The 19,024-nt window shown below is 33.7% G+C and overlaps 1 protein-coding gene across 1 annotated transcript in view; it reads left to right on the top strand.

The window, feature by feature from the left end:
• LOC128988603 (trypsin-1-like) overlaps window positions 1-17,324 on the top strand; it is a 40,057-nt gene extending 22,733 nt beyond the window's left edge. The window contains exons 3-7 of the mRNA XM_054410026.1: window positions 9,051-9,213; window positions 11,748-11,956; window positions 13,761-13,957; window positions 15,671-15,728; window positions 16,890-17,324. Coding sequence (XP_054266001.1) covers window positions 9,051-9,213; window positions 11,748-11,956; window positions 13,761-13,957; window positions 15,671-15,728; window positions 16,890-17,011 — 749 coding nt within the window. The 3' untranslated portion in view covers window positions 17,012-17,324. The remainder of the gene's footprint in view (window positions 1-9,050; window positions 9,214-11,747; window positions 11,957-13,760; window positions 13,958-15,670; window positions 15,729-16,889) is intronic.
• The last annotated feature ends 1,700 nt before the right edge of the window (window positions 17,325-19,024 follow it).

Genomic DNA, 19,024 nt, shown 5'->3' with positions numbered 1-19,024 from the left:
TTTGGCTAAGGTCAAATTTGTATAAAAGTAATTAATAAAATTTAAATTACTGATAATATTACGCTACATTAAAAGTTTTGTTTTAGTGACATCTAGCGGTAACTAGACGAACTGTTGCGAACGACGATGTAAGTGTTGTCTAGCGGCGAATAGACGAACTGTTACTAACGTCGATCTAGAGGAAAGGGGTTTTATTGGTAAATTTTATTAATTTAAGAATGTTGCCGATCTAGCTGTGGGAACGTGGTTTTATGGGGTTAAATATGGCGTTCCCATCTCAAATTCCTACGATATTCTCATGGAGAATAAAATACTGCTGTATTTTTTTTGTGATTTATATTATCAGCCTTTTTCGATTAGTTCATTTAACACTAAGCTATAATCAATTCCATTATAAAAAAATGCCCCGCTGAAGCAAACATGCATTTTAATTTACTTGGCTGGATTTACTATAACATTCCCTTAAAATTGTCACATTTATTTTCTAAAAGATAACTAGATAACATAGATTGTAATTAGTACTTAAAGCTTGCACTACAGGAAGGGTATTTTTTTATGTTGTGATAGCTTAGTTTGAAATTTATCTCCGGTTCCGCCTAGAGCAATTGAGCAATTGGTTTTATCCTGTAGTTGAGCTTCTTAAAATACCTGTTTCATGTTTATTACACTATCCCTGGTTAAATACTTGTAAAAGGTGTCTCCAACAAAACATTCGCATTGTAGCCTTCAATGAAGTTCCTACTTTAGTAATAATTACCATATTACCCATACATAATGTTTCTCAAGGCAATTCTACAATTTCTCTTGGAAGCCAGAACATATCTGCCTGTAAGCTATGTACGGTAGTTGTTATCGAGTCTTTGTTTACTAGCCACCAAAGAAAGAAGGAGTATCACTGGGGGTAAGTTGGTAAAATCTATATTTTGTTATGCCTGTCCGTTGCTAGATTATAAGTGAGTCTGGTTTGATTTGTAATGTAAGTAGAGCAATGCAATTTCAGCGAATTTCCCATATAGGGAATAAGCTATTACCGTAGGGTCTCATGGTACGTCCTGGACACGGGACCGATTTAATTTTTCGTTTTAATGAACCCAGAGGCCAAATCACCATCTGTTCAAATTCATATATGAATTTGTGTGTGTATGATAGTGAATGTGTGTGTGTGTGTGTGTGAATAAAACATGTGATTGGAATGTCTTCCATTTGCTTTGATTTTCTGTTTATATTTCGTTGTTATTTTGTCACCATCATGGCAACCCATAAAGCTCATGTTATTTTTTTTTAATTTTAAATCCATTTTTTTCTTTATTTTTGAGCCTATTTTAATTTATAAGGGATTCTGCACATCTACAGGAATATATATTTCCAACACTATGTGTAGATTTTCCCTGCGATGCACACGAGCTGAGAAAAAAGGTTTTAAAGAAACATGCTTGCCTATTAATATATAAGATTCTCTTCACAAAGTTCTGTAGTACGCCTGATAGAAGCGTGCCGAAGACACAACAGCTACAGATAGGCATCCAGCAATTGTAGGCACTACTACTATACTAAACCTGGTTTTTTGTAGAACTGTCAACCTTGAACCTTCAGCCTGCTGAAGACTATTTCATGGTTGGTATCTGTAGTTGCTACCTGTGGTTGGTATCCGTTCATGGCCGGTTTCTGTAGAGTGTTTTGCTGTTTTCACTTTAGACTTAAAATGTTATCTAAAAGTATGTTAACAAAATACAACGAGTTAATAGACGATTGATTTTCTTTTTGTAGTTAATCAATAAATAATGCGCCCACAATTCAATACGCCGTAAAATAAGATAGAACAGTTTAAATGGACAGCAGATCCCAAACGTAGCCCACACAGAGAACACATAACAGTTCGAGATTATGATGTGAGTAAAGAGTCGTAATTTACACATACAATTTATAATAAGTGTAAAACTTGTATGTGATATCAATATTTCTATGGAAAAACCCGCTATAGTCGGATGCTGACATTTAACACTATTCATGTATGTATATGCAACATGAATAAAGATTTTTGATTCTGATCCTGGTTCTGGACAATGTCGAGCTTTTTTAGGTTGTCGAGACATTATGTTTTTACAATAGCCTACTTACATAAAAAGTTTAGAATTAGCTGAAAACTGTATTTTTTTATTTTCTTTAAACAGAATTCGCTGTGATTATGCACAAGCAATCTCAAAGAGGAGGATTTTAACGGGTAGACACACTGTCCTGGCTTTTCCCCCAAAATGACACAACACTCCAATCTACACTTACGCTTCTTTCATAAATTTAGCATAATATACGTACCCAAATGTGCATCATTGTCTTATCGGTTGATTGACATTGACGAGGGTCGTGGAGGGTGGATCGTATCCATATATAAACCCCAAAGTACCCATGAACTTTTGAGAAAACTACAAGTCACGAAACCCATAAACCATATAATTAAAATATTCGTCATGACGAGAAACCTTGCGCAAAACTATCCATTATTTCATAAATTGCCCTTTAAGGTCGTAATTCCTTTCTAAAGGGAACTTTCCATATACCTAATGTTAAAAATAACTTATCTGTACTTATTTGTATGTATGTTATTCTTTCAATTTATTACCTTATTAAAATCAGGTATGATAATTTGTTTGTATTACTGTATTCAGTTTTGTTTGTTTCAGATAACTTAATTAATCAATCGTTTTATTAATACTTATTAAGTCAAACGGCGTGAAGCCCGTGGGTAACAGCTAGTCTTAAGTAGTTACACAATTTCATCCTTACAGTGTCGCGAATATTCATCTAAATTTGGCATTCCAGATGGATGCTGAAAATGCGAGGAATATCAAAATAAATTTTTGGAAAGTTTGTAGTCATAACTCTAAAAGAGTAAAGAAATGGAAAAAATAATATAGAGGGACATTAACACTCTTATTACAACCACACATTAATAGTTAAATTTAGTGTATTTATTTGCACTGAGCAACTGATCAAATGACATATTTTTAAATGTGTCAATTTTATATGTCACAGCAATTTTAAACTTAATTAGGCTACGTATGGAAACTTGGTCAACCAATACCGTATGAGTAACCAGTACCGTATTGAAACATTATTTCCTAAGAAAACAATCCATTCCTTACTACTACGACACGTTGTTTGTTTTGTGTTATTTTTTTTAATTGAAAATCAACATTTATTATTTTACCCGATATTTATTATTTGTGCATTTTTTTAGCTAATTATAAAATTATCCCTCACAAAACCAAATGATAGTACACCTGTAAAAAGTCACATATCTTGGTGTACAATAAGTTAACTATTTTGAATTCTACTTTCATGCTAGATTTTTTACATCACTCAACAATAGACTGTTTGTATAAACCTTTTTATGATTGATAAAATTTAGAAATGTTGTGTTTTTTTATGTGGTTTACTAATGATTTAAAGTTAAAAGAGGTATTACAAAACGATTTTACAAAACATATGTTTTCCACAGACAAGAGATTTTTACCCGAGTATCTAATTATGACTAAAATTATTGTTCAAAAAAATCTTGTTATTTAATTTGTGTACAGCAAACAAACAAATAAACCCATGTTTATTTATAATGTATAATGTATATATTTTATAATTTGAATAAAGTTAATATTAAACGAACTTGAATATAAACTTTTCTGCTAAAAATGTACTGCAACAGTCATTGCTACTCTTGATACTTACTATGTGTTTGTTAGCTATTGTTGTATGATTATCCTCTTGAACTAAGATCTGAGTGTGAATCTGATTGTGTATCATACAGTGAACGAAAAAAGTTAAACTCAACCCTAGGATTTAAAAATAAAAATCCACCCCAAACGTATTTGATTCCATTATTCAACAGTATACACGTGAAAGTGCGAGAACGCGGGTGTTTCTGATCCTACATCAAATATCTACCTCCATTAATGGACTGTATGAATATTTAGTGCCACAATCAGCAACTGAAAACTGCAATATTGCCGCGTTCATTCAATTAACCCACTTTTTGATTGGCTCCCTGGATTACCGAGGATGGGTAAAAGCCTATGTTTACATATAGATAAACTACTTGTCTGCGATACGGCTCTGGTGTATTGCCGTTGAGCAAAAACAAAAACAACGGATGTAATTGGTTTTCTCTCGCGCAATACCCTTTTCGTTCCCGCCAAATGTAGTCATATAAATATTTTAGGTTAGAATGTCTTTGGAATAATGTTTTGCATTTTTTGTGACAAACGGTATATTTTTGGAGTGGAATTGGAAGTTTCACTAAGGATAAACAGTTTTAGGGAGATTACAATAGGTTACTGTATTTATTAACGGATACCTAATATTTGTGATACAACCCAATAAAAACACAAAATACTAAATAATAATTATTGACCTTGAAAGTTTTCGAAAGTCCAATGAGTCCAAAATAATTCGAGAATGTATAGATAATAGACAATAAAAGTAGGGGTTTACATTAAAAAGTGCTAAAACTACCAAAGAGGACCATAAAAAATCCAAGTTTTGGTTTAGAAAGATCATCAGTCGGAATGGGATAGGACAAGCGCTATAGTTGCTGTGTCTATTTTCAGTACATGGACACCCAGTTATACTTTTAAGCTTAAAGACTTTTTACTAAAAACTTAAAATAAACACATGATAGCATTGGCAATGGAAATCTCACTCAGTATTTGGTCATCATAATCTGTTTAATGGAGACCTTCTATGCATGTGCGTTATTTATCATTACAATTGTTTACTTTCATAGAGTATTAGTTTATAGAGTTGTTTGAATTAGTTCAAATCATCTACATTATTGCAGAGATAAATATTTATATTGTAAACGGGTTTGAACAACCCACACTTTATGTATTATGTAGGTATTTACACGTTTTGTTTGAAATTTTTTGATATTTTGTTTGCTACTAGTTTGCTAAACTCAAAAGATACCTGCCTTTACCTATGTTCCAATAAGTGTGTGAATAAATATATGTATTTAGTTACAGTATTTATTTAAATTAGACAGTACTTTTTATTAGTGTTAAATTCAAGAGATATTAGCAATATGTTAGTTGCTTCAAAAACTGTATGTTTACCATTTTTATCATTTTATTCACCACCGACGGGTTTCGACTTTTAATTTGCTTCACTGTATTGCTTTGTAAATTTTGAATCTTCTTGTTTTTATAAACCACTTAAAGAAGAAAGCAGCACAAAACTGGATAGCGTGTACTATCACAGCCTCCAATCCAAAACCGCGGCGTTGGTGTGTGGCAACGTCGCAACGGCATATTGCCATGGTAATAACAGAAACAACAAAAGTGTGAACATAAACATTGCCTATACCATCCATTATTCACTTAATTGACGGGACGGCAATGTTGCCACTCACTGTCTAGCCGCGACCTCGTAGGAGGCTATTTAATTTATTTATAAAAATGATTAAAACATAAATTTCTAACAGACATAAAACTGGATTAAAATTAATGTTCACCCTGGGTAGAAGATTAAAATATCTTAAATGTGAAATGAAAGGCAATATTGTCCAATAAGCAGATACACCAACAAATCTAGTGACAGTTACAATTGCAGTGTATAGGACTAGACAGAGTGTACATGTTTGAAGTGATCCAGTCATGTGTAGTGATTTACTTGACCAGCCTGGGGTGACTTAATGGTGCCAATATTGCTCAATACTGCATGCTTATGTCTGCACTCACAGTTAATTTCAATTTTACAATGGTACAAACGTATCAATCTATCTATACAGGGTGTTTCCGAATATTCAGGACATATTTTGTGGACTTGTTCCTTGGGCTAAGACAAACATAAAATATCGAATAAGTATGGGTCTAAAATGCCTGGATTTCTGTCTGTCGGTCTGTTTGTGATAAACATAATATTAATATTTTATATCTTGGGGCATTTTTCAAGATAGAAATTTGAAATTGGTGTAAAGGTTATGCTATTGTGTAGCGGATATGTCCAAAAAGCGGACAGCAAATATTATAGTTTGCCCTGTTAATATTATAGTTATTGAAACTAACCTAGTTTAACCTAACCAAACCCATCCTAGCCTAACTTAACCTAACCTTACTTAAACAACACAAGACTTACTAGTGTCGGCTCTGTTATTAAAAACCTACCACAAAGCATTTAGCCTATAAATCAAAATTCTTTTTGACTAACCTTTATTGATTCTTGATTGAAATGGCACTAGTCAGCAACAAATGCTATCCCATTCCAGACGTTTACTTACAATGTAGCTAGTTTTTTATTTAAAATAAACATAATTGAACGAAGCCACTGACAGAGTGCACTGTTATCATTTACTGTTTCTGTGGAGTGAACTAACTTTTTAAGGCGACTATAGCAATAGAACAAATAATAATTGTGAACATAACATTTCACAGAAACAAAAGCAAGAAGGAGAACATAGAATTTTAGGCTTAGTAGCATATTCTGTGAGTGGCTCATTAAATTAGGATTTTCCAATAAAATAATTCCTACAGCTGGTCCATAAATAGATAGGACATCACTTTGAGTACCCAATAGTCAATGAACAAAAATCCACAAACACCACCCCACTACTCCATTCTAAAAATTATCCTGCATTCATTATTTTGTCTAAATAATTACACGACTTTGTTATAAAACATTTATTTAGTAGGCTATGTATAGCAATTAATTTATAATTGTCTTTTTTTGTCTTGCAATCCTTTAAATGTGTTACAAGATAAAAGTTCCGTTTACAGTTTAATAAATCAACTATATGAATATCGTTTATTCCACATTTGAATCACAATAGTATATTTTCCATTATGCAATGTTATTACATTCTGAGGAAAGTAATATATACGCATTCCCACAGATGTGTTATGTGTTGTTATATACCGTATATTTAATATGTAGCAAGGTTTATTCCTTTTTTAGATATCTCAGACTGTCGTGTTTGGTAAAATTTACGCACCTACGCACACTAACGGGTTTTTACGTTCGAGTAACTTTCTCTGCTGGAATACTAAGATGGAACATATTTTAGACCCTACTAGGTATGATTTTATCTGCATATTTTGTATAATGATGGACAAGTGCAAATCTATATTTATAAAAGAGGAACTATGTATGTATATATGTATGTACCTTATGTACTCGATTGAGATTTGCGTTAGCCTTATGTATGAAACAAATAATTAAATGTGATTGGTGAAGTATTGAAAACAACGAAGTTTCATCGAAAAACAAACAAGATACAACATAAAAGGGTTTTGTTCTCTTCTGTTGTTGCGTGAAAGAAAAGTAAGAAGTCAGTGAACATAAGTGAGCCCATAACTAATGGTTAGTGTAAACCTCTTCAAATATACATTGTATAAAAATAACTATAACTTACCTTATCCAAGCGTACTTCTAAATATTTTACTGCTGATATAAGCAAAAGGAAGAGCATTTCATCTTTGTAAAGCAAGATACAAAAATGGTTCTGTAATTGCATGGATTATTGGTCGGAGTGAGGAGTATGGCTAGTACATGATACGGTTTAGTCCAGTGGGGTGGAAACGCCGCCAAATCAGGTGCAAATCTGTGTACAGACTGTGTCTATAGTGTACACGATCCGGCTCACTGGATGGCCTCAAAGTAACAAGGGGAGGGGGATAAACAGCAGCCACGAGCTGTCCCCCACTGCCCCCTCCACAAATGTGACTCCCCCCACAAACGGTGGATCACCTAACGCCCAGACATATCACAAAAAGACGTATTATTATCATTCAAATTTGTATTTTTTCCTCTATATAATTTTTCGTTAAAATGTTTGAGTTTGAGTTATTGGTGGAAATATACTTTTTGGGTCCCCCTGAACCCAAAATAGTGGTTTTCGAAGTGACGTCTTTGTGTGTGTATATGTACAGAGCTAAATATACCTCGATCTTTAATGTATTTGGTATTTAGGAAGTAATCAATGGTATTTCCAGGGGTTTTTCCTTTTTTTAAATTTGTCTTTTAATGGCGATTTTTCATGAAACCCCGTAAAATAATGGAAACTACGATTTCCATAAAAAAAACAACTTAAACGGTTCTGATTAAAATTAAATGTTATAGTCCTTTAACTCTAAAGAAAATGTTACAGCCCTAGTTGCTGGAAGAATTATGGTTGTCGTAATCAGGGTGGTCAAATATTAATGTAGTTTCAAATACCACATTTTGGATCGATATTTTTTCGTAAATACGATGGCGTTGGTATCAAAGTACCATCTTGTCCAGCATAAGCACGAGTCATATGTGTTATTATGCAATGAGTGATCCATTACCACAGCTGCATCAAATTGTATGAATATTTAAAAGCAATCACCAGATTTAAACGGCATCGTTGCTGTCGCTGCGCTCATCCAACTACCCAATTTTTTATTTGTTCGAGATCGGCGATGCTGGACATGTGGAAATACCTATGCCTATGTTTACATACAGACAAGCCTCTTGTTCGTAATTGGACAAAACGCGGTTTGGATTTTCGATAACTGGGATATATCAGTAACTGGGATATATGCATGTCGTTGCATTTAAGGATCAAACTTGGACGAAATAAAATCTAAACAATTTACAGAAAAAAACTTTTTCAGCTGTTCTTAAGGAACCTGTAGGTTCACGTTTCTCAAGCTATAGATAACACCCTCATCTGAAGGTCGATAGTATGTAATATGTCTGCAAGGATTGTGGGATTAAAAATTCACGATGGCAGTCGCTGCAATCGCCGAAGATGTCAGTAAGTCACTAAGATCACAGGAAATGACACGATTTCACTGCAATAGCAGAAGATAGTTACGATGGACGTCGCTACAATAACAAGAGATTGTCAATATTTTGCTGCCATCGCTGAGGATGTCACGACGAAATGCTTGAAGGAAACCAGTATGGGAAGACTTGGATGAATATCCATAGTTTAGTAGACAATTTTACAATATGTTCCTTCTAATGTCTTTATCTTCACCCTAATTTGTGTTGGTTGTGTTTATGTAGAATCCTCATTATCATCATAGTTTGTGTTTCAGAATGCGGAGTCAGCAACCAAGAGCAGAGGATCGTTGGTGGCATTCCGACAGGGATAAACCGTTATCCATGGGTTGCCAGACTTTTGTACAATGGTCAATTCCATTGTGGCGGTTCCCTTCTGAATCAAGATTACGTCCTGACTGCAGCTCATTGCGTTCGCAAGTAAGTTTTTTAAATTACTTATATATTAATACTGTATTACATTTTCTATGAATATTACCGATGATGTAACCAATCTATATAATTAATACGCTACATGAAACTTTGTCGGTTGAACTCCTCCGCCATTTCTTAACCGATTTCAGCCATTGACGTCTCATTGGAAAGAGCGTGTCGCGTAGATTTGCAAACTGGCCTTACATTTTTGAAAAAGTCCCTTGGGCTCTGTCCCAGTGGCTTTGAAAGTTCCCATGTTATCCTTATGAAGAACATAATTGTTTACATTTGGATCAGCTGTATAATTTAATTGCTGTTATTTATTTTTCAATTCAATGAAACGCATTTAGTACATTTGTTTACTATTTGAGTTTTTGTAAACATAACCCCCAAGGCGGATCGGGTTAGTATGGTTGTATCTAAAATTTGTGTATTTATCGTTGTTTTGTGTCGCTATGAAGGATCGTTTTAGCACGATTGTAACTTAAATTTGTGCATTTATCGTTGTTTTGTGTAGCTGTAATTTGTTTATTTGTTGTTTTTTATCTTTTAAATGCCTCGGACGCGACAACGAAACATAGACAGGAGGCGTAATCGTGATAACTACCGTAGCTACAGAACAGTGGCGCGTAATAGGCTTAACTCATCACAGTCAGCACCTGACCCTGGACAATCTCAACTATTAGGTTACAAATGCGCCCTAACACTACCCCAGAACGACTTTCCGTTCTCAATTTGCCCTCTATCAATGACCTGTGTTGCTTGTACAGCGAGGCATTTTAAGAAAGAGAAAACCAGCCGGAATTAACGAAGATAAACATGGTCTGAGTTACACACCGGTACTCTTTGAGTTGACTCTTTTAAACTCATTGTAAATATGACTGTTATTCGTTTTGAAATAACTCCTGTAATACTTTGCAATTGCTCGAATTCGAGCAACATGTACACTAGTACAATAATACTTGCTGATCTGGGTAGCAAAGTGTTTAGTGCTCGCTTTCAAATCTCAATGTCGCTGGGTATATTTCAAGCGAGGTCCTTTCCAAACGAAAAGATGCATTTCTTTAATATCAATCACAATATTCTTAGAATACATAAGCATTGCCCTAGAGATAACAAAATGACAACAATCGAGTGAATGTTGATATGGAATAATAATACAAATACGTAACTTGAATATATTTAGCGAGATAGATTCCATAAACATCAAGACATAGTTAATTGAAGATATTACATTTTATTCTCATTGAAGTTACGTGTTTATTTAGAAGACAAACCAATCTCTACTAAAAATAACTATAGATAGACCACAATAAGAGTAAAGCATAATTTAAAAATACCCCCGCCGCAGCAAACCTGCAGACTAAGCGAATTTCCATTTGCCTGATTGGATTTACACTAAAATGACTCCTTAAAAATATCACATTTATTCCCTATTTAAATCAAATCAGTTTAACACATACTTAGGTTTGCTGCAACAGGGAGGGTTAAAGTGTTTTTTTATGTAAAATGTTAATAGTTAGTAAGAAATAAAAACATTTTCCAAATTTGGCCAAAATATGTTAATAAATAAGCAAACTACAACAGTTTACTTATCCTCCATAAGAATAACATGGGAATTTTAAATTTACAATTTTTTTGAATTTTCTGCGTAACCATTAGGCGCATTATAACGCTTCAATATACTAAATTATTTGTTTTTTTAAGCTCTACAAAATAGTTTGGAAAGAAATTGCAAAAATTTAAGTTTTTTGGGTAAAAAATGGGAAAAACCCCATTTTTACCCCATAAAAGCCTCCATAAACCCCCGTTCCCATGGTCCGATCACGCTGGTTCGCGAACTTGTTCGAATAAACGTAGGTTTACACGTTTGTACCAAATTTCATCAAAATCGGATCATTTTTGCTCGAGTTATCGCGCTAACGGACACATATATATATAAATATATATATATATATATATATATATATATATATATGAATTTGAATGGATGCTATTTTTGGCCTCTAGGGACCTCAAAACGAAAAAAAAATCGGTCCCGGGTCCAGGTCTTACCATGAGTACTACGGTAATAGCTTATTCCCTATATGGGAAATTCGCTAAAAGAGTGAATAATATGTGTACGTTACCGGCTAAAATCAGAAGCTGAGGAATATTTATTAGAAGTGTGATTATCAAAATTACTCTAGATCCATTTTCAAACCGTTACAGACTTTTGTTAGTTCAAACTGACATTACTACACATGCCTTGTGATGACTCAGCCACCTCGCTATCTACCATACGTGTAACGTTTTACAAACATCATTAATCTGCTTTGAACTCATATACTCAGTTTTTAAATATCACAAAGAAAAATTACAAGAGTTAAATAAAAGTGGAAGGGAAAAATTAGTTTACTTAATATAAACTTAAACAAATATCTTTAAATAATTCTTTGAGAAGTCTAAAGCTTTTTGAGTTTCTATATCTAAAATTTTGCCAAGTGCTACTGCACTCATTTTTATCGATGTCTAAGATGTTTTTTCTCTTACGTTTCTAGTCTGAAGAGGACCAAGATTCGAGTTATCCTGGGTGACTACGACATGACATCCACCTCTGACGCCCCCGCCAAAATGAGGATGGTGTCCAGCATCGTACGCCACCGCAACTTTGACGTCAACTCGTACAACCACGACATCGCTTTGCTGCGCCTTCGCAAACCTGTCAACTACACGAAGAACATACGTCCTGTCTGCTTACCTTCCACAGGTAGGTAGTGAAGATTACTTGGGCGATACAAAGGTGGCAACACCGCAGCCCCGGCCTACCGAAACAGCTTTTGCTTTCATTGATAATAAAGTGTTTGCGTAATGTTTATGTTGACACGGTTGTTATTACTGTTGCTATGGAAATAGGCCGGCCTGTGCGACGTTGCCACATACCCAACTCCGCGGTCTAGTATTTAAGGACGCTATGGCAAAACCCAATATTGTACAAACATGTTGAATTTTGTTTCATTATCAGTGAATAAGGTCGTATTTTTGACATAACTTTATCTTAACGACCTTGGCAAAGTGACGAAATGAGCGAGGCTTAAAAATATATTATTTTCTGTATGGTGAAACATATTTGTTTGCCTTACATTTAGCTAAATAAATCACTAATCGAAAATAATATACATTGATTAACTTCTTGAGTTCACACTATTTGCTTTGCTCATACTACGGTAATTGTAACAAATATTGTTAAGGAGATTCTATGCTAAGCAGCTTAAAAGGTGTTATGACACCTGGAGAATATTCCAGTATTTTTGTGTTCTAACCATATTCTCTGATCATAAATTAATTATTATGTTCAAAATTTATAAGGGTTAGTGTGTACCTACAAAGGAAAACATAACAAATGAGAATTTCTGGTATAAAACTATGGTAAATGTAATTGTTCATTATCTTTATCCCAGTCCAAAGTTAGTGTACCTTTATATCAAACGACAAATAAATACAAAGCTTCGATGTATCTAAAGTAGAATGGGTTTTCTCGTTTTGGAATATTGAATGGAGTATTTATTTAATGGGTCCCAGAGGGGTCGAGTGGACCAGTTCACTTTAAATATTTAACATATTTCTTTTGTTCTACTATTCATTAAGTAGCATATTATTTATTTGAACAAATGTATTATTAACCTCACAAAAGACAATACTTTATCTAGGAAAGTAATATTTCCAACACACTGTTTCACCGACGCAGCATGTCATCTGAATGTTAGCATATTATTAACTAAGACATTCTAAAAGCATTTGAAGGCTGTGTTTCTGCTCGTGGACACAGAAATGGAGATCTCCCATGCTATGATTATCATATTAATAATATACTTTATTTAGTTAATTCCCGTGTTAACTGCTTGTTTTGCATGATGAAATCGTCAAAGAAGCCACTCAAGCGGATTTAGTGTATCCTAGATTTTTTAATTTGAAAATTCCATTTGGCTGGTACTGTATATGTGGAATCCTTCATAACTACTTTTGGGATTTCTGGAATTTCTGACTTTTGGAATTGGTGCACATCAGGCGATATATTTTTTACAAAATTGGAAAACGTCCTCCAACCAACTTCCAGGCTATTTTTAGAAAGTTGAGCAATATTTATGTCTTCTGGTAACTGATAAATATTCTGATAACCAAGTGAATTTAATATTTTTTGAATTTGAAATGGTAACTAGTAAACATTCTCGTAACCCGTTCTCATAACCTTTTGGTAACTATATTTATCTGGTAGTTTGTGAATATTTTGACAAATTGTTCTAGTAACTAGTAGGCCTATATATTTCGTTCTGTTACTGATAAAAATTCCTAAAACTTGTTCTGGTGACTGCTAAATATTGTGCCAACTGGTTCTGGTAATTTGTGAATATTCAAAAAAGTCGTTCTTGTAGCCGTTAATAACGTTCAATAACATAGTAACTCTTTCTGGTAACTAGTGAATATTCTATCAACTTATTGTAAATGGTGACTAGTCTGGTCACTCATTTTCGTAACCGGTAAAGACTATAGTAACTCGATACCCAACATTGCAGAGATGGATCTGAGCGGTAAGACCGGCACAGTGGTCGGCTGGGGTCGCACATCTGAGGGCGGAGCTCTAGCCCCTGTGCAACAACAAGTCTCTGTACCAATCCTGTCACTCTCTGAGTGCCGGAGTCTCAAGTACCGACCCTCCAGGATCACAAGCAACATGGTGTGCGCCGGCAAGGGCATGGGGGACTCCTGTCAGGTGAGGTAGAACAAATAACGTAATTTATACACACTTTACTCAATAGTAGATACAATGTGTGCTTTTATCCCTCAAGGGGTGACAAATATTAAAGGTACATGATGTTAGAAGTTTTATTTCAATAGCCTATGTAATTGTAAAATGTGTGGTAATATAGTGGTTTTAGCGTCTAGTGATAAGGTGCAAGAGGATGGGTGAAGTATATAAAAACGATTGAGGAGTTTCAAACATTTTCCCTTTAGAGCATTGCTGGGATTCTATCACACAAAAATTACTGGTGTACACACCTTAAAATAAAGTTATATACATGTTTTCTTCCGTTCCGGCTTTGGCCATCGATACATGTCTGGTCATCGACTAGGCTACTCCATCTTGTTTTATCCCTCCATAATTGATCTTACTCCATCACCTGTTATCACACTACTCTTTTTTCCAAACCCTAATCACCGATTCTCTCTACTTTCTTTTAATATTTCATGTCGGTCTCCTTCCCTATTTTATCTCTATGCCTTTTATACTTTCTCTCATAAGCTGTTATCAAGCAACTACCCATCGTCTGATTTCTCCATTCTTATCACCCACTAACTCCTAAACCTCAATTCTATACCACATTGATTTAATCTTAATAACCCTTTTTAAATATCATATCAGTATAAGAAATATCAAAGGATACTTTACGGCCTTTAAGATATGTAAGACAGGAAAAGTAATAAATAATCGACAAATACTAAACACGTATACAGATAGGGTATTATAGCAATTGTACATTGATAACACTTGCTCATTAATTGCATTTCACCTCAACGGGGAAAATACTGTGAACCTGGAAACATATTTTTATTATTATTATGGAAGCACAATTATATTGTTTTAAAATGAGGACACATTTTTTTTTACCATCCTTCACAGAGTGGATCTAACAATCAGCTGGCGTAAATAATTAAGGTATACAAAAATCGTAACAATATTTACATATTATATGCATTTACCATCTATAAAAGCAACAACTGTGTAATTTAAACTATTCTAAGTATTATTTACTACATGTAATCAAAAGGCCTTACAAAAATGTCTCTTATCTGTACAAAAAATCTGAACTAACGAGAAAATCGTTTTAAAAATCGTACATTAATGTTTGATGGACACGTAAAACTCAGCAAACTTGATAGTGGTCAAATGATGACAAACGATGTCACATTAGACTTATTGTGCCCCCATGGGCAGTGGTATGGTATGGTACAGAGCACGCACCAATAATTCAAATCCAGAGACAGGGCCTGGTTTATTATCCCCATCAAAGTCCACATACAGTGACGGCTTGTCCAGCTCGGTATATGAACACGTCCATTGTTGCTAATGTCTGTTTGCTAAGGATTAGACCAGTTCGCTACAGTCCCTCTGTGACAAGTTAATCAGCTGATAACAAAATATGCTGGTGAAAACTATTTGTGTTGCTTTATGAAAATTTGTTAGGGGAAAAAGGAAATCCTCAGAAACATTAGTAATCCCTAAGAGCGGTCTAGAGTGTTTTACACAATTTTACCACGTCAACGATTATCAACCCAATAAGTGATTATTGATACAATGCTTGGAGATTAATCAATCAATAATTTATATTCATCAATGATTACTCAATCAATAATTAATGTTGATCAATGATTTATCAATCAATGATTAGTTGATCAATGATTAATCAGTGCATGATCTTTACAGGGCGACAGTGGAGGACCTCTGCTGGTTGATACTGGAGGAGATAAATACACGATTGCAGGTACTGTTATTTATAAACAACAATAATTTAAAACTTTTGTTTTAACAAATCTACAAATATGTTTGATTATTATCTTATCAGTAGGTTTTTAATTTTCTATATTGATTTTTTTTATAAAATCAACTTTACTTTGTGTAAAGTAGTAATCCGAAATTATGGCCTTATTTAATACAAGGTCGTGGCGAGACAAACGTGGCAACGTCGCAGCCCCGGCCTATTAAAACAGCTGGTCTGTGCAATGTTTATGATTACACGTTAGTTGTTGTTATTACCATGGCAATAGGTCGGATGGTGCAACGTTGCCACACAACAAGGCCCCATCCATTAGAGGAGGCTAAACTTGAATCCATCCCTACTTCTATTGAAACAAACTAGGTTTTTGAAAAGGAAATACCACTGTGAAAGTTAAAATGTTAAGTATAAAATTGTCTTATAGAAAGACTACACTCGGGGCACGAGAGTCTGCAGTTGGCGGCAGCCAATACCAGACTGGACTAGGGTGACGTTTCAACATCACCCGTTCACTTATTGTTGACACTAATTAAAACATACTAAACGATATTTTAAAATCAGCTGGTATTGTTAGATTTGGCAACAACGTGCGGTTCTGATTGGCTCCTTCAAAGTCTCGTGGTAAATAGGCTCCTCCCTCAACTGCAGACTCTCGTGGACCGTGCTCTAAATGTTTGTCTCTTATAATATGGTAAATTGTATGAGTAAATTTTACTTTATTCTTCATTTATAAAACCAGACGACAAGTAATAGTTTATAAGTAGATTAAAAATTAATTACACTATTTAAAATACAAACAAGGTTCAAATAATAAACAAAACACTACACAAATTAGAAGGGAATAGCCTACTAGGTTAGCTAGAAGGTAAGCTTTCACGAAAAAAGAAGGTTATTAAATCTCAGTCCTCATGAGTGACTACACGGTTGAATTAACAAAGATATTTGCTAGAACTGTACAATTAAGAATCAATTACGGTTTGCTTTTACGTCGGCTAGTATTTTTGAAAGTTCTCTTAAAACTAAGATTTAACAGTATCACCTAAAATTTATCTTTGGCTTATCTAACATCCTGACGTTCAAACAGCTTGCAGAACTGATTCTTAAGGACGATAAATGTATAAGGAATATTACCTACGTCTTTGATTGCAGGTATTGTGTCCTGGGGAGTTGGCTGCGGCAGGGAAGGTTACCCAGGAGTTTATACCAGGGTTAGCAGGTATTATGAGTGGATAACCAACAGTATGAGAGACACCTGCCTCTGCAACAGCTGACCACAGAAACAGCTTAACTACAAACAGCTGATTTACAACAACCAGCTGATCTACACACAATACCACCGTACACACAGTAACACGTTTTGTATGAGGAGCCAAATGTAGTATGGTGCATTTTACCAAAGCCACCACCAAAGTAACAGTTTCCTTCCGACTTCAAACCGTTCAGTATTGACAACTATTGTTTTATAAAAAGTTACATCATTTTAAGAGTGGTGGGGGGTCAAGTGGGAGGGTTTGGATTTGGACAATATTATTATCGTTTTTGAATAAACATTTGGAAAGATGCTTCTAGCACCAATAGCATTAGACCAACGGTGTGAAAAAATTATCGAAATAAAATTTAAAAAAAAAAGTTCCCTCCTTATTAATACTTAAGTAAATAAATGTTCAAGAATCACAATTGATTAACAACTCGCATACTCCATTTTGTATATTTTCTGTCAGTAATATCACTTGAAATGGAAATTGTTTTATACTTAGCTTTTGTTATGTTTTTAATCGGTCAATGTTAGTGAGAAGCCTTTAAAGGAACTACAACCTCAGCTCCTTATAAAGGGCAAGGGCGCTTTGGAGTTTGTATTTACTTTCTGTAAATTTAATAACACGTACGTCGTACAATTCTCAAGTAGTTTCAAGTGATTTGTAGACATTTATAATAAACAACAATCGAAACCCCAAGCTGCACTCACAGCGTAGAATAGCTGAAATAAAAATTAAATTGGTTCACTTGTTAATATTACAAGATACAAGTAAACTAAGGAACAGCTTGCAATGTTTGCATCTTGACGCTACTCGTGGTATGCATAATTGCACTTGGAAGGTTGACTGTAGTTAGTTCCAACAATTATGACAGGGTAACTTTATCTACATTTGACTGAGATTTTTATTAAATTAAAAAAAAAAAAATGCAATTAGGCCAAAATGATCCACGTTGAGGCGTATATATCCAAGTACAGATACATTTAATTTTACTTATGTTGAAACTATGTGAAAAACTATAATTAATGTTATCCTGATAAAGTTAGAAAATCTTGGAGCTTAAACTGAAAAACACAGTAAATACAATTAACCTGACAAAATTAGATAATTGTACAACATATTTTACTAGTTTTATGGAGCCAAGTATACGAAATATGTTTAACGGATTTAAAGAAGGAAATTTGTCAATGTTTTGATAAACATTATTACTCATAAAATAGTTTCAACAAGTTTTTTTTTATATTTATAAACAAATTCAATGCAGAAAAAACTGTTACTGCAAACTGTAACTGTCACTGTAACTGTTGCTGTTACTGTTAATTATGCAGTGTTAATTTTTCCCATTAATGATAATATTTAAAACTATTACGATTGTATAATTATGACTACTGATATTGCTTTGTTATATGGACTAAATTAATGTTTTGGTATTAAATAAAGCAAATATTAAATAATATTAAAGCTCACTCTACACACCGTAAATTAATTTAGCGTGTTATATGAATTTATATTGAAATACTAATAGTAACTATTTACATTTCGCTTAATTACCTCATGCTTAACAGAAATTCAATTTTTACCGTTTAGATTTAAAAAATCAATCAATAACTTTATTGTTATCACAACTACCGGTATTATTAGAATAATGTTTCCATTATAAAGCAACTGATCAAATAAAAAGAAAATGTAAGAATGCATTATTAGTTAACAGTGCTATTTTATGACATTCTATTTAATACAACTAAATGTACACGTTTTAAGGAGATTAAAAAAAAAAATAGCTCATTGTAACGGTTTCTTTCAAACAACAGAGAAAATGTAGGATAAGTTTGTACTTTTTTACTTAATTTATGTTTATATGAAATTCTACATTTGTATAGATGTAGAACTGTAAATATATTATTTATTTCAAACAAAACTGTATTTTATTTCCAATCTACAACTCGTGTTTTTATTATGTTTTTGTTTTTAGTAACAAATTATGAAAAATACAAAAAAATTTATATTTTCCCGCACTGTCATTAAAGC

This window comes from Macrosteles quadrilineatus, unplaced genomic scaffold (genome assembly GCF_028750875.1).
Source record: "Macrosteles quadrilineatus isolate MER2022 unplaced genomic scaffold, UCM_ALF_1.0 Scaffold_3__2_contigs__length_128488019, whole genome shotgun sequence".
NCBI lineage: Eukaryota > Metazoa > Arthropoda > Insecta > Hemiptera > Cicadellidae > Macrosteles > Macrosteles quadrilineatus.
The sequence above is the reverse complement of the archived record's forward strand: the minus strand, read 5'-3'. Positions and strand labels throughout refer to the sequence as shown.